This window comes from Culex quinquefasciatus, chromosome 3 (assembly GCF_015732765.1).
Source record: "Culex quinquefasciatus strain JHB chromosome 3, VPISU_Cqui_1.0_pri_paternal, whole genome shotgun sequence".
In the NCBI taxonomy this organism is placed as follows: Eukaryota; Metazoa; Arthropoda; class Insecta; order Diptera; family Culicidae; genus Culex; species Culex quinquefasciatus.
In genome coordinates, this window is record NC_051863.1 from 200,106,896 (window position 1) to 200,132,486 (window position 25,591).

Sequence of the window (25,591 nt, forward strand, 5' to 3'; positions counted from 1 at the left end):
TTGGTCATTTTGGTCATTTTGGTCATTTTGGTCATTTTGGTCATTTTGGTCATTTTGGTCATTTTGGTCATTTTGGTCATTTTGGTCATTTTGGTCATTTTGGTCATTTTGGTCATTTTGGTCATTTTGGTCATTTTGGTCATTTTGGTCATTTTGGTAATTTTTATCATTTTGGTAATTTTAATCATTTCGGTCATTTTAATCATTTTGGTCATTTTGGTCATTTTGGTCATTTTGGTCATTTTGGTCATTTTGGTCATTTTGGTCATTTTAATCATTTTGGTCATTTTAATCATTTTGGTCATTTTGGTCATTTTGGTCATTTTGGTCATTTTGGTCATTTTAATCATTTTAATCATTTTGGTCATTTTAATCATTTTGGTCATTTTGGTCATTTTGGTCATTTTGGTCATATCGGTCATTTTGGTCATTTTGGTCATTTTGGTCATTTTGGTCATTTTGGTCATTTTGGTCATTTTGGTCATTTTGGTCATTTTGGTCATTTTGGTCATTTTGGTCATTTTGGTCATTTTGGTCATTTTGGTCATTTTGATCATTTTGGTCATTTTGGTCATTTTGGTCATTTTGGTCATTTTGGTCATTTTGGTCATTTTGGTCATTTTGGTCATTTTGGTCATTTTGGTCATTTTGGTCATTTTGGTCATTTTGGTCATTTTGGTCATTTTGGTCATTTTGGTCATTTTGGTCATTTTGGTCATTTTGGTCATTTTGGTCATTTTGGTCATTTTGGTTATTTTGGTCATTTTGGTCATTTTGGTCATTTTGATCATTTTGGTCATTTTAATCATTTTGGTCATTTTAATCATTTTGGTCATTTTGGTCATTTTGGTCATTTTGGTCATTTTGGTCATTTTGGTCATTTTGGTCATTTTGGTCATTTTGATCATTTTGGTCATTTTGGTCATTTTGGTCATTTTGGTCATTTTGGTCATTTTGGTCATTTTTGGTCATTTTGGACATTTTGGACATTTTGGTCGTTTTGGTCATTTTGGTCATTTTGGTAATTTTGGTAATTTTGGTCATTTTGGTCATTTTGGTCATTTTGGTCATTTTGGTCATTTTGGTCATTTTGGTCATTTTGGTCATTTTGGTCATTTTGGTCATTTTGGTCATTTTGGTCATTCATTTTGGTCATTTTGGTCATTTTGGTCATTTTGGTCATTTTGGTCATTTTGGTCATTTTGGTCATTTTGGTCATTTTGGTCATTTTGGTCATTTTGGTCATTTTGGTCATTTTGGTCATTTTGGTCATTTTGGTCATTTTGGTCATTTTGGTCATTTTGGTAATTTTGGACATTTTGGTCATTTTGGTCATTTTGGTCATTTTGGTCATTTTGGTCATTTTGGTCATTTTGGTCATTTTGGTCATTTTGGTCATTTTGGTCATTTTGGTCATTTTGGTCATTTTGGTCATTTTGGTCATTTTTATTTTGGTAATTTTGGTAATTTTGGTCATTTTGGTCATTTTGGTCATTTTGGTCATTTTGGTCATTTTGGTCATTTTGGTCATTTTGGTCATTTTGGTCATTTTGGTCATTTTGGTCATTTTGGTCATTTTGGTCATTTTGGTCATTTTGGTCATTTTGGTCATTTTGGTCATTTTGGTAATTTTGGTCATTTTGGTAATTTTGGTAATTTTGGTAATTTTGGTCATTTTGGTCATTTTGGTCATTTTTGTCATTTTTGTCTTTTTTGTCATTTTGGTCATTTTGGTCATTTTGGTCATTTTGGTCATTTTGGTCATTTTAGTCATTTTAGTCTTTAGTTTTTAGTTTTTAGTTTTTAGTTTTTAGTTTTTAGTTTTTAGTTTTTAGTTTTTAGTTTTTAGTTTTTAGTTTTTAGTTTTTAGTTTTTAGTTTTTAGTTTTTAGTTTTTAGTTTTTAGTTTTTAGTTTTTAGTTTTTAGTTTTTAGTTTTTAGTTTTTAGTTTTTAGTTTTTAGTTTTTAGTTTTTAGTTTTTAGTTTTTAGTTTTTAGTTTTTAGTTTTTAGTTTTAGTTTTTAGTTTTTAGTTTTTAGTTTTTAGTTTTTAGTTTTTAGTTTTTAGTTTTTAGTTTTAGTTTTTAGTTTTTAGTTTTTAGTTTTTAGTTTTTAGTTTTTAGTTTTTAGTTTTTAGTTTTTAGTTTTTAGTTTTTAGTTTTTTTTTAGTTTTTAGTTTTTAGTTTTTAGTTTTTAGTTTTTAGTTTTTAGTTTTAGTTTTTAGTTTTTAGTTTTTAGTTTTTAGTTTTTAGTTTTTAGTTTTTAGTTTTTAGTTTTTAGTTTTTAGTTTTTAGTTTTTAGTTTTTAGTTTTTAGTTTTTAGTTTTTAGTTTTTAGTTTTTAGTTTTTAGTTTTTAGTTTTTAGTTTTTAGTTTTTAGTTTTTAGTTTTTAGTTTTTAGTTTTTAGTTTTTAGTTTTTAGTTTTTAGTTTTTAGTTTTTAGTTTTTAGTTTTTAGTTTTTAGTTTTTAGTTTTTAGTTTTTAGTTTTTAGTTTTTAGTTTTTAGTTTTTAGTTTTTAGTTTTTAGTTTTTAGTTTTTAGTTTTTAGTTTTTAGTTTTTAGTTTTTAGTTTTTAGTTTTTAGTTTTTAGTTTTTAGTTTTTAGTTTTTAGTTTTTAGTTTTTAGTTTTTAGTTTTTGGTTTTAGTTTTTAGTTTTTAGTTTTTAGTTTTTAGTTTTTAGTTTTTAGTTTTTAGTTTTTAGTTTTTAGTTTTAGTTTTTTGTTCTGAGCTGTATTCACATTAATTCGTTAAAACTCTTATTGGTTGGAAATGAATACGAAATGCAACATTCGTTCAAAACAGAAATGATAAGACTGTTTTGATGATTTTGATGAGCAATTTGCCAAAAATCAATACACTTTGCATCACTTTGCCGACCACTGACCGAGTAACAAATCCAAAAGAGCGAAGATCGATACGTCACCACACCCAGACAAACGCACAGCAGCATCATCTCAAACGTGTTCCCGATTCCTCGGATCACCCCGAAAGGCGCGATTAGGGCCGGCTTACTTAAGCGATTTCGCCGAGCCCATCCGACTCAGTTGCCTACGCAGGAGTCTACAGCGAACATCCCCGCTCTTTTCCTGTTGGTTGTACAATTGTGGATTGTGATTTTATTATATATATTTCTGTGGTGATCTTTGAACCTTTTGAAGTGTTATCAAAAAGTTGTGTGTTTTGACTGTTATTTTGAACGAGTGCTACGGAGAAACGAGCTGACCTCCAAATTAAAGCAGCAAAATTTGTGTGCAAAAAAAGGGTTATTTGATTAGAATAAGTGACATTTGAGCTAGTTAAAAATGTATGGCCGACAAGAATCTCAAGGGGTACGTAAGTGCAATGACTTCCCAAAAACAATAAACGTATCATGGCGTAGCTGGGGTGAAATGCTGTTACACCTTATGAGATCAAAGTTTCAATTGTTTTTTACTTAATTTTTAGTGGTTAATCATTGAAACATTCTGTCTAAAATCTTGAATTACATATTTTGTAATAAGCTGCATCTATCCATGGGATTGAAATGCTGGTAATCCATTTAATTGTCGAAATGTAACCTTAGAAAATCTGGAAAAAAGGTTAAAAGTCTCATCCCCATGTTGCACTATCACGGCATTTAGCCACACCAATTGATTACAAACAAATTCATTTGATTGATTAGTTTAGCTTCCAGTTGAAAAATATTTTTCTTGTCGCCCTGGCAGCAACTATCTGCAATTGCACCAGTCAACGTGTACAAATGCAAATATTTACACAATTCCAACCGACAAACACTCACTCTATGCACTTTTCACATTAATGCATTCGGTCAATATTTATTGACATCCACATGCACTCACTGACATCTGACCTGATCGAGTATCAGAGCAGCGCCAATTGCCATGCTCTATCTGACGTTGTATTTCTCTATAGAGGGTGCAACCGGTGTTCGTTCACACGTCTAAATTACAGAAATATTTACACACTGGTCTACAGCATTGAGAGCTAGTCTCGTGTCATGGCACTACTTGCCGTAGTCACAGAAGCTGTTGACTTATCGACTTGATGCTGTCTAGCTAATGCCTGTCTGTTATCGTGCTGGCAAAAGTCAGATTTCCACATTGTTCTACGTTGTGTGAACTTGTTGATATTATTAATCAAAGGGCAACTCGGTACTAAGTAACTAGCTCTTTAAATGGGATTCTTAAATTTAAAATTTAGACTACCGCAATATATGTAAAAACAAATACTGTACGAAATTTTCAATCGAATTGACGAAAAAAATCAATTTCAGTTTGTAACTTTCTTGTTTTGTGTGGATTTTTAAACATACAACATACATAAAATCCTTTTCAATAGGGCGGATCTGTAGATGTAAACAAACATTCTCTCCCACTTGCTCTAATGACAGTTCACGTTGAGTAAGGGAGGGGGCGGGGGTAGATGAAACTAAGGATAACGAATTGGTCAGAGAAGAAATGAAAAAAAACTAATGTAACCTTTAAAATATGGAAATGGATTAAAAAGATATTAGACTATGTCAAACAAATAAACTCGCACTATCATTTATTTGACAGTTTGCCAAACTCGCAAACAAAACAAATGTATACAGACTGACGTTTGTGCAAACAAATGCAGACAATCAAACCGTTAAAAAGAGCGAATTGTTCGTTTATTTGTCGTGGTCAAAAACCTCCTTTATTTTCAACGGTGATGTTTCATGATGATGTTTCAAGTTTTTTTTATACAATCATATTCAATCTATACACGATGATTTGTAGTCCTCGGAAAAGTTACACGTCGGATAATTAAATTAAGGGACACTCGAACTAGGAATAAAAATGTGTTTGTCTTGTTTTTGGCTGTTGCAGTCAAAAACGACACAAAAAAAGCTCGAAAGTTATCCGAAAAAAAAAATAATCTTAGATGATAGCCAATATGGCGGCAACTAAATGCATTAGGTAATGTAAAAAATGAAGAAAAATAAATTCGTTAACATTCCAACGCCCAAGGCTCCAAAAAAGTTGGAACGGTAACTTCAACTCAATGGTTCTCAACCAATCAAGATGATTCTTCTTTCCAGTGATTGGTTAGGATGTCTAGATGATTCTAGACCTTTGAAGAATTTAATTTGATCAAATCTGTAATTTTTCCGATCAAAAACATCGTTCCAACTTTTTTTTTCGCGTGTAAAAAAATTCGTCGAAAATTCCGCGGAGGCCGTCGTTTTAAAAAAGTTGGAACGATGTTTTCGGTCGAAGAAATTACAGATTTGTTCAAATCAAGTTCTGCAAAATTTCAGGATCATCTAGACATTCTTACAAATCACTGGGAACAAGAATCGTCCCGATTGGTTGAGCTATGCCCGAGAACGGGCGTGTTGATGTTACCGTTCCAACTTTTTTGGGAGGCTTGGGCGTCCGTGTAAGTTGGACATGCGTTGGGCGTTCCAGTGTTAATCACTAAACTGCCGCTCATCAAGTCTGTCCCATATGTAATTTCGTCAATTTTGAAGTAATGATGCAGTTTGGTTCAAAATCATGTGAACTTACAGAAAAACTAATAAAATGTAGTAGTTTATTCCAGAAAACAGTACATTTTTTTTAATGGCGGGACAAATTTGTCTTGCGTTTTTCTCGGCTTGCTGTTTTTACATATGGGACGGACTAGATTAGAGCGGCAGTAATTTACCTTAGGGTAGTTTTGGGATCATACTAAACCTCAACCATCGAAAATAAGGCAACGAAAATATTTTTTTTTTTTTTGGCCACCCAATTTTAGATAGGACTGTAGGGAATGAGTGCGGACCACCCTAATTGCAAAACAAAAAAAAAGTTTGTTCTAATTATTTTGGCTAAGGAACTCCCATGACAAATTTGTGTTATATTCGAGCACTTTTGGTCTGAATTCTGCTGGTTTGACGTGGAATCACTGATAAATAGTTTATGGTTTTTAATGGCTTTTCTTTGGGACCATACAGAAACCACGTGTACACTTTTTTAGAAATCTCAATCCCGCCCCCTCGTGGACAATTGACAATCTTTTTTGTATGGAGCGTGAACAATCGCTGACACCCCCTAAAGTGTCCACGTGGTTTGTGGATGATCCCTATCCAGTGAGAACTTCGTGAACATAATCGATTTGAGGCTCAAGCAAAAAGGATACTTTGTTGACCATAGTTACACTCTAAAATATTACCCTGAAAAGTCACAAAATCTACATAATTTTCATTTTTTTTTTGTTTAAACGAATTTAACATAACGTCGCTTGTGTGCTACCTTGTGTAACGTCTGCTGTAAAAAGATAGGACGTGTCCCAACATAGCACACAAGCGACGATAAATAAAAATAAAATTCCTTACACTATACTTAACACAACTGGTCAACCCAACCTGACACTGCTTACCATCGCGCGACCAACAGCTGACTGATCCACATGTCGTCTGATTGATCTGTTCAAGCTGTGTGGACGAACAGACGAAAGTCACTCACCGGTCTGTCTAGTAGAGTAAGGAACTGTAACTGGAAATCCCACCTGAAGCTGCTTCTGCAACAACTTACTGTGGCGATGCCAGTGACTCATGCTGCCTTAACCAATTAACCATTGATGGAGCAAATATAAAAAAGGTGTTAAGAGTGCCTCTTTTATATTGGTGCATTATGTCGTGATATGATGTCGGAAGACAGATTTAATTGATGGTGGTTTACGATTGTTGGATGTATTTTTTTTTTTTAATCAAACAAAAGTTCAAAATAGTAAATTGCGATTAAAATTTTAATAGTTCAGATTCAAAATCGTTGCAGGTTTTTACGGATGTAATTTCAGATGATGAATAAGCACTTGTTATGACTTACTCTGTACTTAAACCAATCTAGTCAAAACAAGCAAGGCCCCGAAAATTCTGCGGTAATCGCGTAAAGAGTTTCATCATTATCTCCATTTGATAACCGAATGCATGGCGCGAAAGCCCCAAAGGCACTCGCGCGCGTCAATCACACCGCTAATTGCGACGTTATTTCCTTTAATCTGGGTCCAGTTGTCTGTTCCTTTGGCGAGCCTTAATTATGGCGACGAGTCGCGTATAAAACTACTGCTGTCGCAGCGTGCTGGACTTAGTTCTAGACCGTTAATCGGCACGTGAAGAGAGTTGAACAGACTAAAGCGACTTAACTTAAGCAGTATTTTGTTACTTTGTACTTAACGTTGTACTAATTGTGTGCCATTGTTTCTGCGGACAACAGCCAACCCTGAAGGAGGGTGGAGCCTACATCATGGAAGGACACGAATCTGCCGAGGCAAAGAATGTCAGCATCATCTTTTCGCCGGTTCAGGAAGAGGCCGGAGCGTTGGCCAAGATGCTGAAGGTGTTCGAGGATCATCAGGTCAACCTGCTGCACATTGAGTCTCGCTCATCAACGCGTGGCCCTGGGTACGAGTTCATGGTTGAATGCGACAGCAAGTGCCAGAATCTGAGCGCGGCCATCGAGACGGTTCGCGAGAAAAGTGACTACTTCAACATCATCTCCCGGGACTACAAGGATAATGAGGGTGAGTTTACGCAGCTTTCTTTGGTTAGATCCAAAATGAATTCGATTCTGATTATTGCAGCTACGGTGCCATGGTTTCCGCGCCGTATTCGTGATCTTGATCGATTCGCCAACCAGATCTTGTCCTACGGAGCGGAGTTGGACTCTGACCATCCTGGATTTACCGACGAGACCTATCGCAAACGTCGCAAGTACTTTGCCGATATCGCGTTCAACTACAAACACGGTCAACCCCTGCCACACGTGGACTACACTGAAGAGGAGACCAACACGTGGCGCGAAGTGTTTCGGAACCTGACGAAACTGTACCCGACCCATGCCTGTCGCGAGCACAACCACGTGTTTCCACTGTTGATTGAGAACTGCGGCTACAGAGAGGACAACATTCCCCAACTGGAGGATGTGTCCAACTTCCTGAAGGACTGTACCGGATTCACGCTCCGTCCGGTTGCTGGACTGCTGTCCTCGCGTGACTTCCTGGCTGGACTCGCGTTCCGAGTGTTCCACTCTACCCAGTACATCCGTCACCCCAGCAAGCCACTCTACACTCCGGAACCGGACGTTTGCCACGAGCTGCTTGGTCACGCCCCACTCTTTGCCGATCCGTCCTTTGCCCAGTTCTCCCAGGAGATCGGATTGGCTTCGCTCGGTGCTCCGGATGAGTACGTCGAAAAACTTGCTACCGTGAGTGTTCCATTGATCCACTTCATAAATCTCACACTAATCTCCAATCATCAATTTCCAGTGCTTCTGGTTCACGGTCGAGTTCGGCCTGTGCCGTCAAAATGGCGAACTCAAAGCATACGGCGCGGGACTGTTGTCCTCGTTTGGAGAGCTCCAGTACTGTCTGTCGGACAAACCCGAGCTGCGTGACTTTGAGCCGCAGCAAACCGGTGAACAAAAGTACCCCATCACCGAGTACCAACCGATCTACTACGTGTCCAACAGCTTCGACGAAGCGATCCAGAAGATGGTCCAGTACGCCAACACCATCCCGCGTCCCTTCGGAGTGCGCTACAACGCGTACACCCAGAGCGTAGAGATTCTGGACTCGCAGCCGCAGCTCGCCAATCTGATGCGCAACATTCGTGGCGAGTTTGATATTCTCGAAAACGCTTTCAAGAAGCTTTAACAAACACACAATCTTCCTACTGATATGTTTAAGTTTTTATTATTTTTAACGGGAGCAAGAAAAAAAAATCATCAAGAAATATACGCAAACAAGACTGTTTTCAAATAGGCGTGATAATTTTAACGATCCTCCCAAAAAAAAAGTCCAAAAATAAACAACACGCGGCAATTATTACCATTGATAACGGCTTAAACAAGGCGTGGTGAGTCGAGTGAGTCGAAATCGGAACTAGTGAACCGTGGAATGGTGGTAATTGGGAACGGGGCGAAACGACCATCGACTTTTGCGGGTGATAGTGAAGCCCATCGAAGCGTGCTGCGGAAATTGACGCGGGCCCGGCAGTCAAGAGCAAGGCCAGCTTTGTTTAATGTTCAAGTGGTGTGATTTACCTCCTGGGTGGTTGACTGTTAGATCGCGCGTGTCATTGGTTAGCGGTTTCGTTTAATTGTGCCGGCGGTTGGAACGTTTGTACGACAGTTTATTTCAAAGGTTTAACAAAGATGCATAGAAACAGTTTTTGTTGAAAAAATCTAGCTGAGCTAAAAAAAGCGTTGTTGCTTTTATTGCAACAAAAAATTATTTAAAAAGCATCACAACATTTTCAGAGAACTTAAAATTTAAAAATTAATTAGTTTCATTTAAATTCGATTTTTAATTTCCAAAATAAAATAAGAGAGAAATTAGTGGAAAAAAAGAAATCAAAAAAGCAGATGTATTGACCGATTCTTAGCGAAGATACACCAAAATGTCACTTTTTTCAATTTTCAATGTGATTTTTAATATGAAAGATTTCATTTTTATTATGATACAATAATTGCAATGTGCTTTAAATGCGTTTTCTTACCTCAAAAGTCAAAAATGTTGACCAAAAATGGTCTGCAAGCCATTGAATGGGAGAGGAGTTTTTTCATAAATCTGCTCCTTTCGTTGTCCCGTCACGAAGAGAAATGGCTGGCAAAAACTCAAATTTCAACCAATTCGTTCAGTTCAAGGAGCAAAAGATTCGTTTTTAATTTGTGATAATGTGTAGAAGAGCAAAAGTTTTTAAAAATCAAACTGGCAAAACTGTAGCGATTTTGGTAGAGTGCCTTTTAAAAGTCCAGTTTTACGATGTTGTCCCGTCACGCTACATTTTTATTTCAGGGGAAGCACAGGTACTATATGGTTCATTCTGCATGATATTTCTTTATTGTAAAATCAATTATCTTTCCAAATATGTAATAACATTGGGGGGTTTCTTCTTTTATTTTGCCACTACAGCCAAAACGCTGAAAAAAACTTGGAATTTTTTTGAAAAGGAGCCGAAGAATCGGTCTATTATTGATCATTGATAATTTTTTTAAAGGTATAAATTTCCCAAAATAAATAATTGTAGCATAATTATCCCCATGTTCAACTAAAAGCAATTGAGAAAAACATGTTTAATCACCTTAATCACCCCAGATAGCAGTTTAATATTCTTATTTGTAATCCTTTTGCTATACAATAGTTAAACAAGACACAATGACTCGTAAAACTAATCTTTCTATGAATGTAAATACTTCGTGGGGCAATTATGAGTAGAAGTGTAATGATCGGACACAACGACTTGATGTTGTTTTTAATGAGTTTCCGAACAAAGTAGTTACAAGAAAAGTTTACGTCTAATTTGACCTCTTAGAAGTTTCTGCTTGTTTTCCTCCGACCTGTAGGAGCGATTGAACCAAAATTCGAAATTTCTCATGTAAACTTAAACCCGCTTGAGACAAGCCAGTTTTCAACCAAATTAGTTGAAATTTGGCGTGAGAGTCCCTGTGGGTATGCCCTACAATGGAAACCACACCAGAACTTGATCTGAGTACTTTTCAAAATCCGTACCCACCCTACTGAATTTGAATACAAATCAAATGAAACTTTATTTGCTGATTTGAAGGTTTCGGGACCATAAAGTTCATAGCTGATTTTTTTTATGATTTTTTAGGATAAGTAACATATTCAAAAATTGTAAAAAATCTATCGTTGTTAAAGTACCATGCTTCTCCATCGAAATGGCTTCCCAGTACATTTTGCCAGAGGCGCATGGTGCTTTATTTCGAAAAGCTATTGTTTCATTCTTTGAACGGCTACGATTCAGTAGTTGGTTCAACAATTCAAAAAAAAAACAAATTGTACTGAACTTAATGACATTCATGTTAAAGGTAAACACAGGGTTACCATGTCAAAATGGAAAAAAAATCTGGAAAGTTTAGCAGACGAAAATCTAACAATTATGAACAGAGATGACGGAAATTCTTGTGATTAAAATCCTCGGAAAGATTGAATTTTGCATTTTCATTAAAATCAACATATTTAAAAAAATAGATTTTCAATTTAACTCGTTCATTCACAGCGGTACTTGTTGATTGCTAATTCAATTATAAATGCATAGAACTTTTGTCTTAACAGAACCGCCCTCAAAATTTTTTTTAGACCTGTATTGAGGAACCAATTTTGGTAAAAAAGAATTCTTTGGATAAAGGGAACGAATTCGTGGCCAACTGCTCGGGTAAGCAAATTTTCTCAATTGAATCAAAACACCACCTACATTTTCTGGCACATTGAAGCTTTATTTCAGCTTCTAGCTGCAAACTTCTCTCACATCCATAAATACATTTGCCTTCTGCACACAAACGATAGTCCACATTTGATTATCAGATACTCACTACTTTGGTTAAATTTACATTCACAGATACTCGTTTCTACCTACTGCACGCACTGTTTCGCGCCACCTTCTCGCCCTTTTACCTTACAAATAGTACCGCACAGCTGTTAGATTTGGAATGATCTTTCAGTATCACACCGGCTTTGATATTTTTCCGTGTCGCTCCTACTTGTGCCAAACGTCTATAAACAGCACAAAAAAATGGACAGCAAATGGATCACTTTGAAGGATTTCAACTATCTATTTTTATTATTTTCGTTACAGTCCCTGTTACGAGTTGGTCGATGAGTGTTCCTTCTTTTTTTTTCTTCCTTTTTCGCTACATTCTACACTTTCATTTAGTATATCAAACACGTTTATAAAAAATAGCTAGTGGCATCTTAACAAGAAACCGTTTCGTTTTTGTTTTTCACAAGGAATGTATGTATTTTGTATCAAATGCTCCATTTGGTTGGAAAGCTCGTTTGTTGTTATCTACTGACATATGTTCGACATAAAGCTCTTACATTGTGGTGTGGTGTTGGTTTTAAAAAGTGAATCGGAAATCTAAACATCACTTCTCGAGTGACTTGTGGAACCACCGGGCGAGTGAAGTGACGAACCCTGCTGCTGCTGATGATGGTGGTGGTGATGGTGAAGAGGATGAATTTGCTGCTGCTGTTGTTGCTGCTGCTGCTGCTGCTGTTCCATGCCGGAAGTGAACAGGACGTGTGCCTGTTCCGATGCCATCTGGTACTGCAGTAGCTCCATACTGTTTCCGGTTCCGGGAAGTTGTTGTTGTTGTTGCTGCTGCTGCTGTTGTTGTGAGGGTTGTGGATGTTGCTGCAGATGGTGGATTGGAACTGGCGTGAGTTGCATGTAGGATGTTCCTTCGCCGGTGGGATCACCGGGCTGTCGGAGTTGGCCGGTGTCGGTGAAGTTGAGCTGCTGGTTGGGATGGAAGATCGGTTTCTGGTCCGGGGGTATGCAAAGCTGGGGAAGAGTTTGCTGCTGGGGATTGTTGCCCATGAGACTAGCATGCGTTTGGTACTGGTGACTGCTGTGAGGTGACTGGTGATGTTGAAGGTACGCACTACTGCTACACCTACTGTTGATATCGTTCGTACTACTGGAGGCAGACGTAAAAGGGATGGTCACAATCGACGGCAGCAGTCCGTACCGTGCCATGAGCAATTGTTCTTGAACCCTCCGAAGTTCGTCCTGTTGTTGCATTATTAGGTGTTGAAGTTCCTCATGCTTTCGGTGTAGCTGATCCTGGACCTGGTTCTGAGTGGGCGTCAACACAACTCCCCCGGCCGCCGAAGAAACGCTCGGGTGAACGGCGAAGGTTGCCGGCGAGGTCGGTGGAATCGGCGATAGCACAGCTGCCGATGCGTCCGGTGCAAAAGCCGCAACCGGCTGAACTGGGATCGCGGCCAGGCATTGCTGGGGTTCCATGAAGCCGGCCGAACCGATGATCTGCGTCACCGACGGTGGAGTTATGATGGCGGCCGTCACGGGCGGTCGCAACTGCATTTGCTGGTACGATTCTGCCTGAACCGTTTGCTGAGGATTCGGAAGCATCTGCTGCTGAAGGATGAAGTGAGTCGCCGGCGGCTGGCCACCGTCTTGCGAATGCTGGGACGGCGTCTTTGATTGGTACGAGTTGAAGCGCATTCGGGATTTCTTGAAAATTTGAGAAAAAATATTTCAATCACTTACATTTTTATATTTAGAAAATAAAATAAAAACTAAAAACTTTTGAAATTATGAAATTCCAAAAAATTTTAATTTTCGAATTTCTAAATCTTAAATTCTTAATTTCCCAAATTCATAAATACCTAAATTCCCAAAATTCCTAAATTCCTAAAATCTTTAATTTATAAATTTCTTAATTCCTGCATTTCTTAATTCCTGAACTCTTGAATTTCTTAATACATAAATTCCGTAATTTAAATGTTCCTCAGTAAATTCCTAAATTCCTATATTCCTAAATTCTCAAATTCCAGAATTCCCAAATTGTTAAATTCCTAAATTCCTAAATTCCTTAATTCCTTAATTCCTTAATTCCTTAATTCCTTAATTCCTTAATTCCTTAATTCCTTAATTCCTGAATTCCTGAATCCCTGAATTCCTGAATAACTAGATTCTGGAATGTCTATGTTCCTAAATTCCTGAATTCCCAAATTTTTAAATCCCAAAATGCCTAATTTCATAAATTCTACAATCCTAATTTCCTAAATCCCGGAATTCCGAAATTTCTAAATTCCTAAATTTCTAAGTTCCCAAATTCCTTAATTACTAAATTCATAAATCCCCAAATTGTTAAATTCCAAAATTACTGAATTACTAAATTTTAGAAATAACTAAATTTAAAAACAATATTATATTGGAATATTGCAAAATTCCTAAAATATTAAATAACTAAATTCCAATGTTCCTAAATTCCTAAATTCTTAAATTCATAAATACCAAAATTCCCAAATTCTCCAACATCTTTTTTCCTGAATTCATAAATTCCTAATTCCTGAATTCATAAATTCATAAATTCTAGAATTCCCAAATTGTTAAATTCCAAAATTCCTAATTTCTTAAATTTCACAATCGTAAATTCCAAAACTCCTAAATTCCTAAATTCCTAAATTCCCGAATTCCTGAATTCCAGAATTCCCAAATTGTTAAATTATTAAATTCCTAAATTCCTGAATTATTAAATTTTAGAAATAATTAAATTTAAAAGCAAAATTCCAATATTGCAAAATTCCTAAAATATTAGATTACTAACTTCCAAAGTTTCTAAATTTTTAAATTCCTTAATACCAAAATTCCTAAATTCTCAAATTCCTAAATTTCTTAATTCCTGAATTCATAAATTCATAAGTTCTATAATTCTCAAGTTGCTAAATTCCAAAATTCCTAATTTAGTAAATTTCACAATCGTAAATTCCAAAACTCCTAAATTCCTGAATTCCTGAATTCCTAAATTCCTGAATTCCAGAATTCCCAAATTGTTAAATTGTTAAATTCCTAAATTCCTGAATTATTAAATTTTAGAAATAACTAAATTTAAAAGCAAAATTCCAATATTGCAAAATTCCTAAAATATTAGATTACTAACTTCCAAAGTTTCTAAATTTTTAAATTCCTAAATACCAAAATTCCTGAATTCTCAAATTCCTAAATTTCTTAATTCCTGAATTCATAAATTCATAAGTTCTTTAATTCTCAAATTGTTAAATTCCAAAATTCCTAATTTAGTAAATTCCACAATCCTAAATTCCTTGATTCCTAAATTCCTGAATTCCTGAATTCCTAAATTCCTATATTCCTAAATTCCTAAATTCCTAAATTCCTAAATTCCTTAATTCCTATATTCCAGAAATCCCATATTGTTAAATTCAGAAATTTCTTAATACCTAAATTCCTGAATTACTAAATTCTAGAAATAACTAAATTTAAAAAAAAAATCCAATATTGCAAAAACATAAATTATGAAATCCCTAAATTTCAAAGTTCCGAAATTATTAAACTCCTAAATACCAAAATTCCCTAATTCTCAAGTTCCTAAATTTCTTAATTCCTTAATTCATGAATGGCTGAATTCCAAAATTCCTAAATTTAAAATTCTTAAATACCAAAATTCCAAAATTTTAAATTGTACTTTTTGATGTTTTAAAATTTAATGTTGATAATTTTGAATTGATTCAGTCTCAATTTTCATTGCCATTTTTAAGATTTTGAAGCTTTTTGCGTCCTTCAAAACACTCTTGAACACATCAATTTAAAATATTTACTACGTACTTAAGCATGAAAAAAAGATAAAAAATCTCAGCCACTCACCGAGCTATGGGTCGTCATCATGGACTGTCGGCTGGCGTGCGATTCCGCCGATATCGAGGTCGCCGAATCCGAACCCGGTCCCTGGTAGGTGTTGTACCGGTGCCTTCCCCGGGACGATGTTCCCGTGGGTGAAACTCCCGGTGTCGGTGCTATCCGGGACGTTCGTGAACTCTTCGAACTCCACGGCGACGTCGCCAGTAAGCTCTGGGAAGATCCGGGTTGAAACTTCCGCTCCACTCCCACGCTCACGCTGTCGGCGTCCTCGGCGAACTTGTTCTCTCCTCCGGTTTGATTTCGGAACTGCTTCATCACGTCTGCGTAGCTCACGACCCGATGGGTGCACACGACAAACTCGGGTTTGGAGTTCCACTGGTGGTACGTGATGTAGAACCGTGTCTGCAACCAGATCCACTGCTGACCCTTGGTCAGGAATCGGTAGTAGCACGAGGTACCTTCTCCTTTTTTGCATCACTAGAAAGGGGGGAGATTGTTTGAGTGATTTGTTTTCTAGAATTGAGACTACTGACTACTTACAAGCTTCGTGACAGGACACCACCTTCTCCAAATCATCAAAGTGGTAGTAATCGTACCCGGAAGTTCCCAACACTTCGAACGGCAAATACCCAATGATCGGTGGTGCTCGGTGGTCCAGGAAGAGAAATTTCCACTCCAAGCTATGCCTGGAGGTGAACTCGCTCTTGGAGCTGTCCACAATGGACATTTCCCGAATCAGCTGGGGCGTCTGTAATCGTCCCGTACCAACGAAGATAAGCCTCGTGTCGGCGTCGTTCATGTAGGTGCTGAACCTGGACGTGGTCATCAACGAGTCTGCGTCCACGTCACTTCCTGAGGGTTGAAATTTAATGTTAGCTAAGAGGTTTAGCCTACCAGTCGCACGTCATACTCACTAAAATACCCGGTAAATTGTACTAACTCATAGGAAACCTCCGACCGGTAGTCAGCCGTGCCACGCTTTATGTAACACGCGAACGTGACCTGGTTCTCGCGGGAAATGCCAGTCTGCAGTGGATCAACGACGGCGGCCGGATTCAACAGAATGTTGTACAGATCGTTCTGATCATCCTCGTAAACCATGTCGTAGACCGTCATGTTGGACAGGTCGCTCTGAAAAAATAAGTGCATTTTAACAATCTAAAACAATCCGGAAACCCCCTCAAGCTTACCGGCAAGTGCCCCAGCAGCGAGGTGATGCTCTCCGACGCGTAAAATACCCGTCCCGTCGAGGAGAACACGATGATGAACCCGTCCAGCGCCTCCAGGATCAGGTGGGTAAACTCCTCGTTCGACAGGAACGACGGCTTCCAGTCGGTTTGGATCTCGTGCACGCGAGACCGCACCGCAATCTCGTTGTGACTCTTGAGAAATGCAATCGTCGACTTGAGCACGGTGCTCTTGTCCATCTTGCGGCTGTTGGAGGACACCATCGAGCTGAGCTCGTTGACGAGCAGGTTGAACTGGTCGCGCCGTTTCTTCTCGCTGAGATTGCGAGATTTTCTGCAAGAAAATTACACTGTTAGATTCAAACTTTATTTAGTCACATTTAGCTAACAACCTTTTCGTATCATCTTTGTCGTCATTATCGTCGTCCATCATGGTTGGTGTTGGTGGATCAATTTTGACTGTTTCTTAAAGTATACACAAGCTACGTTTAAAATTTGTTTCACACTACACTTTGTTCTGTTACAGAAAACACTTTTGTTTGCTTTACACTTATATCTATTTTGTATCACATTTAGTTATCTTTTCCGTTACAAATATAATGCTTGGCACTAAATATTCGATTCACTGTTGTTCTGGGCAATCATTGATTCGTTGGTCATGTTTCATGGAATGCACTGAAAGCAAATACATAATTTATTAAAATTTATTGCAATCTTTTTTATAAAATCAAAACAATATGCCCTATGTCACGTTGGAAAAACCCAACCACCAGCGACGGGCATCATCTGTGGAATTGGATTTTCATCCATCCATCAGAATGCTCGCCCTTCCCAAACGGAATTCACGTACACAATTTCGATATTTGCAGCATCATCACCCCCGTCATCCGATTGCCATTGGAAACCGTCGTAGGTACAAGATACACACACGAAGGGACTCGATTGGACTTATCAATCAACCTGGGCTTGTTGAATGCACAGCAAATACACTCACAGTTGGGGCACTCGCAATGGTGTATAGTAGAGTATCGTATTACAGTGAGGAAAAAATCTCGTGTTGTTATGTCCTTCGGGTTGTTCAAGTTAAAAAGTTTGTTTGTTTATATATTTTTGTCAACTCATCATAAATTACTTCATCAACGACATTCTGTTTTCAATTAACTCTTTTTTTTTTTTGTTGCACCAAACGCTTTCAAATTTTACAATTTTTTGGCGAAACTGTCTTGAATAACACCTAGTATAGGGAATGAGTGCGGTAACATTTTGAATTTAGCTGTAACCACTATTATTTTAAACACGGCGTAAAACAAAATAACGAAAAAACACAATTTTCAAGTTAATGTTTGATTGTAGAAAAGTATTAAACATGAGAAATCTTATATTTTTAGTGTTTATTTTATTTTTGTTTGGTGATTTGACTTGTGGTAAAACTACACATTTTCAGAGATAAATAAAACACTTTGTTTTTTTACTGTGTACAGATCCTAATTTGACACCTTAACTCTAACTCCAAAACAAGCTTTAAAACAAAAATTATGAAAAATATCTGCATCCAATATTATTAAGATTAGCCTATTTTATAAAAAAAATGGATTTTCAAAATATAAACAATCTCGAAGCTCTGCTAAAAAAAGGTTATTATCGTTTAGCCGTTAAAGGTTAAAACAAATGTCAAAATTAGAATGCAGTAATTTTTCATGTTCCAGATTATGAATTGACACAAGACAAGTGAAAAACACTAAAAAAAATCGAACAGTGACTGAAAAATTATGAAAAATTCCGAATTAGAAAAAGTTGAAGAATACACCAAAAACTATTAAAAGAAAACTTCAAGTAGGGTACGTTATCCATTAGTGGACCCCTTTCCTATAGTGGTCCCTCTGAAGGGTTTTTGATGAAAAATTCAATAAAATCACAATTTCAAGCGTGTTTTTGTCTACAAATCTTTTATTTGGCATGTTCAGCATCATTTAAAACAATGTTGGCTGACATTGACGTGTCCTTTCAGCCAAAATAAGTGTTTTGAGTTCGACATCTGAAATCAGCCATGGCCACTAGCATTTTCACAACAAAACTGCATTTATATTTTATGATTGAATTAACTATTCAATCATTTTTTGATTGATTATTGAACTTCAGCAGGTCGAAATAATGTAAGTTTAAGGAACTTTACTAAAATAAAGCGAAGAACTGCTCATTTTCGAGCAAAAATTAGGGGGGTCCAATATAGGACAACGAAAATCCAAACTTTTCCAAAAGTGGACCCCTGTTAATTTAACTTACAAAAATAAAGAAAACTGTGTATTTAAGCAAAAGTTTCTCTTAAACATACAATGAATGCTTGTTGTAATCAACTTAAACGCATATTTTTTTCAATTATGAGTATAAATATAGCTGTTTTTATGTTAAAAGTACCAATATGCTGAAGCCGGAAGAATTTATAATTAATCAAAACTTTAGTTAATGGTACTTAACTAAAGCATCATAGTTGCAGTTTGAAATGATATTTTATAATAATAAATCAAAAACAAAACATTATTTTTAAATAAACATGCCTGGTTTTATCAGCAACTGTAAACAAAACTATTGTTTAGTTTCGGTCAAACATTTATGTAATTAATATGAAAAAAAATGCATCAAAATTACTTTTTTAAATTATTTGTATGATTACAGTGGTTTTTGAAACGTTTTCTCGGATCTTTTTCGGAAATAAATGTGTTTAAATGTCTGTTAGGTTTTTTTGTTGTTTAAAGCCAAATTTGTTAACAAAACATATTTGTTCATGATGAAAAGTGAGCAAAATCCAACTTTTATTCATTATATCTATGATTAGACCTACACCATGCATCAAAACATCAAATATCGGTTAAATTTGGTATAAAAATGACAGTTTGCCTATAGTGGACCCGGGTCCACAATCGGATTATGGACCCGGGTCCACTATAGGAAAAGGGGGTCCATAACAGGCAAAAAAAACTTTTTTTTCAAATGGCTATTTTTCTGCTCAAAAACAAAAAACTGATGAAACAAATACTCAAAATTGTTCAAAACACTCCAGATTCCATTATTTTGTACAAAGGGTTATGAAAAAGTGCTTAAAATATTGAAAATTTGTGAAAAATGTGCTTCGGCTCTACTAGGGGGTCCACTAATGGTTAAAATACCCTAATCAAAAACATGGTGATACTGAGCAATTTATTAAGAATTGTTTTAAAATATTTTTTAAAAATATTTTGCACCACCGTAATCAAGGGTGACATTGGTTAATAAAAAAATGCAGCAATTTTAATGAGCCAATCTCATTTCCCAGACCTTATGTCACACCTGATGACAATACATGTGAAATGCTATTTTCAATATAGATTCCTGTATTTTGTAACAAAAACATAATCACTTCAAAAACCCTAAATCACACAATAAGGGGAAATATACCCATTTTAATCACTCTAAGCAGTTCGACCAATTCTCATCACTTTTGCCGTTTTCCGCCATTAAATCAATATTTTCAGCTGTATCAACAATGAAGAGTTGCGTGCTCACTTTTATTTGATCTATTTATGGCTTTGGAACAGTTGGAACACTTTATGAAAGCTGTAATTCATGTTCAAAGTGCTGATAGGCCGATAATAGAAATAGGCTTAAAAAGGGTATAGTTCCCCTACATTGCAATTATCCAACTACCCTTTCAATGATATTTCATTTTTTGAAATTTCGAATTGCTGGTCGAGTATGAAGTATATAAATGTTAAAATGATCCAAATTTTAGTATTAGAGCAGTTCTCTCAAATTTCGTTCACTCGATTTTTTGTATTTTTTAATCCGACTGAAACTTTTTTAGTGTATGCCCAAAGAAGCCATTTTGCATCATAAGTTTGTCCATATAATTTTCCATACAAATTTGGCAGCTGTCCATGCAAAAATGATTCAAAAATCTGTATCTTTTGAAGGAATTTTTTGATCGATTTGGTGTCTTGAGAAAAGTTGTAGGTATGGATACGGACTACACTGGAAAAAAAATGATACAACGTAAAAAAAAATTGGTGATTTTTTATTCAACTTTTTGTCACTAAAACTTGATTTACAGAAAACTTTTCAGAAATTTTCAGATTGTGCAAAAAATCTTTAACCTAGTTATGAATTTTTGAATCAATACTGTTTTTTTCAAAACATCAAAATATTGGTCGCAAAAATTTTTCAACTCCATTTTTCGATGTAAAGTCAAATTTGCAATCAAAAATTACTTCAGTGAAATTTTGATAAATTGCACCTTTTTCAAGTTAAAGCCATTTTTGTTGACTTTTTTTAAAATAGTCACAGTTTTTCATTTTTTTTAATTTGTGCACGTGTTTGCCCACTTTTGAAAAAAATATTAACCAATATTATTATAACCAAGACTGGTTTAAAACATTTGAAAATATTTTTTTGAAGAAATCGGAAAATTTCACGAATGTTTCATGCTTTAACATTGAAAATCGGACCATTAGCTGCTGAAATATCGACATTAGAAAATGGAAGGTTTTTTGGGTGAGACTTAGAAAACATCATTTTTTTTTTTGTTTTTAAACCTTTGCATGGCAATATCTCAGCAACTAAGGGTCGTATAAACAAAGTTCAATAGAGAATATTCTCAGCTATTCAATTTTTTTTTTCAAAAGTGGGGCACAAGTTTTGGGCACTAATTTTAAAAAATGAAAAACTGCGACTATTTGAAAAAAAAAAGTCACCTAAAAATGGCTTTAACTTGAAAACGGTGTACTTTATCAAAATTTCACTGGAGTAATTTTTGATTGCAAATTTCATTTAACATCGAAAAATAAAGTTGAAAATTATTTCGTTTTTTTTTAAATAGTATTGATTAAAAAATTCATAAATCGGTTAAAAATTTTTTGCACAAACTGAAAATTTTTGAAATGTTGGCATTTGATGTCCTCTAAAACATATCAAAAAATAAAAAAAATAGTATTTTTTGCAAATCAAGTTTTAGTGACAAAAAGTTAAATAAAAAATCACTATAATTTTTTTTTACCGTGTATACAATTTTGCCTAAGACACCAAATCGATCAAAAAATTCCTTCAAAAGATATAGATTTTTGAATGTTCATACATCATTTTTGTATGGACAGCTGCCAAATTTGTATGGAAAATTATATGGACAAACAAATGATGCAAAATGGCTTCTTTGGGCATACCGAAGGCACCAAAAAAGTTTCAGTCGGATTGAAAAATACAAAAATTAAAATTGAAGAAAAAAGACCGATTTCGTAGAGAATTGCTCATTAATAAAAAGTAAAATTAAAAACTTATTTTAAAAATATTGAACTCTCAATAAAATAAAATTACCCCCTCAAACATCCCTAATCACACAAAGACATTGCAATTTTCCACCACAATGAACAGCACGCAAATACAGCTTAAAAAGTATGAGTTGTTTTCCCCACACACAAACGCGCGCATTTTTCGCGTTCCATTCGTTGTTTACTCACATCAATTGCAGGTAAAAATTCAAACAACAATACTGTCCCAGGAGCCTAAGCCTGAGTGAGTGAGAGAATGCCGAGAGGGTGGTTTATTGTGAGCCGTCATCATCAGTATACGAGCACCCATGCAAACAAACAACTTTGATGGAGGAGAATAGAAAAAAAGGCGAGGGAGGGTAGTGGGAGCGAGGTAAGTAAATATCCTGTTATGAAATCGCTCCACCGCCACCCCTCACCGTGGCTGGAAACATTCGCTGACCGCCCTCAATTTGGGGGGTTGCCTTCTGAATCAATATTTACCGGTCCGGTGCGATCGTCCCTTTGCCGTGGCGATTGCCCCGCAAAGAAAGTGAATTGCGGTGGAACAAACATTCGATTGTGTTTTGGGGGAAGCCCCTTGTGCAATCGATCCATGTTGAAAGTTTTGTTCGACGTTTCACGGTCCAGCTGGAAACGAATCCCCTCGGTCTGTTCAACAGGTCCTTTCGGAAGGTAGATTTTATTCAAATCTTAGGTGAGAGAATGGATGAAGCCACTGAGTGAAAATCAATTAACATTCAAGATGGAAATCTTGCAAACACATTTCTGGAGTTTATTTTAGGATAAATAAAATAGACTGAATTTATATGTTGTGGTTTTGAACGCCTCCAAAATAATTGTTCATTGGACCATTAAAAAAAATCAATATTTCAAATCTTTGAGAAATCAAATTCAAAATATGTTCCCTGGTAGGCCTATAAGTAAAATAAAAAATCTGCAGTAAAATCGAAAATAAAAATGGGAAACTTTATTGGCCTAAAAAAAATTCTGTAAGCATGCAGCCCAAAAAATCTTAAGAGAATAAGGGTGTTGAAGGCTGTTGCAATGTTGAAAACAAAAGTCACTAGTTTAAATTTATTATTTTTACAGTGATTTGCATAAGGATTAAGAAACTTTTTCATCTTATGTTAAAGTGAACCAAAAGATTTTCTAATGCAGCTAACACAATTGAATTTCTTTAAATTGACGAAACTCTGAGCAGTTTGAGTTTTTAGCTGTTTTCTGACCTACTATTTTATCGACCGTTTTATTTTATTTCTCATTGTCTTACAGTGCTCATATTTGGAGATTTTCCATCATCAAAAATTCATTTTAAAGACGAGATCTGTGTTTGTGTGTTTACCAATATTTTGAAAATTATTTGGTCGTGATTTCAATTACCATCCTCTACCTATATTTTAACAATAAAAACACAACATAAAAAACAGTTAAATGCATAAATAAAGACTAAATACAAAAAGGGAAAACAGAAAACATGGGAATTATTTTTTTAAAGACTTGCTCAAAAATACAAACATTGATTACAATTTTGAAGAAGAATTTCAGTAGCATTTTTTATGTGGGGCTGCTGCAACTATTTTTAAAATGTATTTCCCTCACCTCTGAACAAAGTCGAAGAAGGGGGGAGGGGTAAACAAATTCAACGATTCTGTAAATTATTCCAAGCATGCTAGAAAATGGGGGTTGAACATTGAAAAAAATCTGTTTTTGTCCCTTGATTTTCAGACAAATGAACTTTCAACAGATATTTACAAGAGCCCAAATTTAAAAAAAAGAAATTCTAGTATTGGCCACAGTTAAAGACCGAATAATTTCAGAAATGTTGCAGAATGAATTAACATTTTCCACAGTTGCCACCTTTTTTAAATTATTGTTTATATTTTAAAAGAGTTCCCTTTTAGAGATTTAAAAGTGAACATTTTTGTGGAGTTTGTCAAAAAACGCCTTGTTGTTAAGTTTGACTTAACAACTGAAAAACAAAACCAAACGTCTCCATACTCTTCATTGAATCACCCTCTCTTACAATTAAACGGCGCATGGCTTCTTAGAATTTAAGCCCAAATTCGTTTGTTTAGTACTGGCCGGGAGAGAACTAAAATTTCAATTCTTACAGAAAATGACGAAAAATTAACACAAAAACAGAAACGACTTTCAAAATATAGAGTTGTATAGTGAGTAAAAATTGAAGAAAATATAAACCCTGCTAAGTTGCTATGCGATTTTTTTACATTCATTCAAAATACTTCAAAAACAGAGTTTAATCAACCGTCGCTCTTAATATCATGACATTTTTGACAATCTCGTTGGATTCAGATTGTTTAAAGTAGTACTTGTTGAACAGTTTTTATAAAGAAAGTATAACCTTATATTTTTTATTAGCAGAGATACAACCAATATCGTTAAACATATTTTCAATCTTTTTGGCATATTTTTTTTCAAAGGTTGTACACTCTACATTTCAAAAGTCAATTCATCAAATGCGTTGTCAGAAACAGAATTTTCAAAAATAAAAATAATTTCTCGAAAATTTAGACCATTTTCACAAATTCTGCCAATACTGGCGCCATTCTTACAGTTTCATTTACCAACCCATATCCTGTTTTTGTTCCTTTCTTCCGCCGGAAATATTTGCTTTCCTTTCCATTGCCTACCTGGTCACATCCGTTGCGTCGTCGTAACATATGGTTCTTATTGAATAACTTAATTACCCAACGCCAACTGCGATGGCTGTTCCACCTGTCCACAGTTCGACCACCCGTTTTTCCTTGCGTCCTGCCCTCCCACAACCCCCTCGCACACGCGTAGCCTGCTTTGCCACCTCAGCAATCAGGATCTCGGACCGCCAAACTGTACGATGTCTACTGGGTAAAATGTGGACTTTAATTTTCGTTGAATCAGCACCTTATACACGCAAATTTCAACACTTTGGCACACCTGAACACTTGCGGAAACAGCTTTCGCCGAATTCCGGCACTTTTTGGCACTATTTCACCACTTTGACCGGAGGAAAAACACCACCCCAAATTGAAAATTACACAATAATTTCCGCCATCATGGCCGCGCAACGGCGCGTCAACGGCAGTACGCACACAGCCAAACGCTCAGTCTACTACGATCAACACACAGTCAACGGTTTTGCTTAGTAGGTACAACTTGCCGCTGAAGCATCGAAGCAAACTGTTGCATTCAGGCGCGGGCGCCCTGCTGGAGTGTGTGCGTTCCAGGTTGCACTTGCAAATATGCACTTTTATTTACACACGTTTTGTTATGGTGTGCATCGACGATAGACGACAACTTCCACCGGAGAATAGTTGTCGTTTCTAAACGCTCGAACTAGAATTCAATGTCTCTCGCTCAATCGCAAGAGTACACCCTGTTGCACTTTTAGCCTTATACACTCACTTGTTGCACTTTGTAACACAGAAACGAAAAAAAAATAGTTTCTTAAAGAAGCTTTCACTAGTTACAGTTATCTTTTTAAAATTTAAAAATAATAAAATTAAGATCTCAGATTTTAAAAAAAATCATTGATTTAAAATAAAAGATAACCTTTATAATGTTTTAGGTATCCAATGTTTGCCTCAACAAGCTTGCAATTTAACTCCAAATTTTAAATTTCTTCAAAGTTTTGCCTCACAGTGTAATATGCACAAAACTGCAACTAGTCGCCGTCGTCATCCCCAGTGGCACCATACACACGTCACTGGCGCGAACGGGCCGCTTATCTAGTGTATTGTGTTACATGCACTAGACCTCATTTGATCAATTTACTATTCACTCACTCGACTTATGCACAGATGCATGCGCCAAACTCGCGGATGTTTTTTTTTCTCTACGTTTGTTTTCAGCAACATTAATTACAGTCATCCCACATATTCGGAACGGTTTCCAGATCGGCCAATGTTCAAAAAATCATAGCAAATCGATAACTGAACTTAATGATTCGCTTTTACCTTCATTT

The 25,591-nt window shown here is 35.9% G+C and overlaps 2 protein-coding genes across 3 annotated transcripts; one reads left to right on the forward strand and one right to left on the reverse strand.

Moving 5' to 3' along the window:
* Nucleotides 1-3,021: 3,021 nt before the first annotated feature.
* Nucleotides 3,022-8,758, forward strand: LOC6032891 (protein henna). 2 transcript variants are annotated; one of them, XM_038259828.1, is made up of 4 exons: nt 3,022-3,324; nt 7,213-7,522; nt 7,583-8,205; nt 8,267-8,758. In XM_038259828.1, the coding sequence occupies exons 1-4, from the start codon at nt 3,298-3,300 to the stop codon at nt 8,651-8,653; spliced, it is 1,347 nt and encodes a 448-aa protein (XP_038115756.1). In that variant the 5' UTR covers nt 3,022-3,297; the 3' UTR covers nt 8,654-8,758. The 2 variants fall into 2 exon arrangements, with proteins under 2 accessions (XP_038115756.1, XP_038115757.1); XM_038259829.1 differs by having other exon boundaries at nt 3,023-3,324; nt 7,216-7,522.
* A 2,459-nt stretch (nt 8,759-11,217) lies between these two features.
* On the reverse strand, nt 11,218-25,020 carry LOC6032889 (circadian locomoter output cycles protein kaput). The gene is given in 7 exon segments (XM_038259830.1): nt 11,218-12,998; nt 15,153-15,623; nt 15,676-15,998; nt 16,061-16,277; nt 16,337-16,667; nt 16,726-17,008; nt 24,282-25,020. Coding segments are annotated over 6 exon segments (2,502 nt in total). The 5' UTR covers nt 16,767-17,008; nt 24,282-25,020; the 3' UTR covers nt 11,218-11,879.
* Between the last annotated feature and the right edge of the window lie 571 nt (nt 25,021-25,591).

Bases quoted from the DNA above. Each gene is read 5' to 3' on its own strand.
- LOC6032891 (XM_038259828.1), top strand. From the start codon at position 3,298: ATGTATGGCCGACAAGAATCTCAAGGG. The intron at 7,523-7,582 runs GTGAGTTTACGC...TGATTATTGCAG, and splicing joins GGACTACAAGGATAATGAGG to CTACGGTGCCATGGTTTCCG. The intron at 8,206-8,266 runs GTGAGTGTTCCA...ATCAATTTCCAG, and splicing joins ACGTCGAAAAACTTGCTACC to TGCTTCTGGTTCACGGTCGA.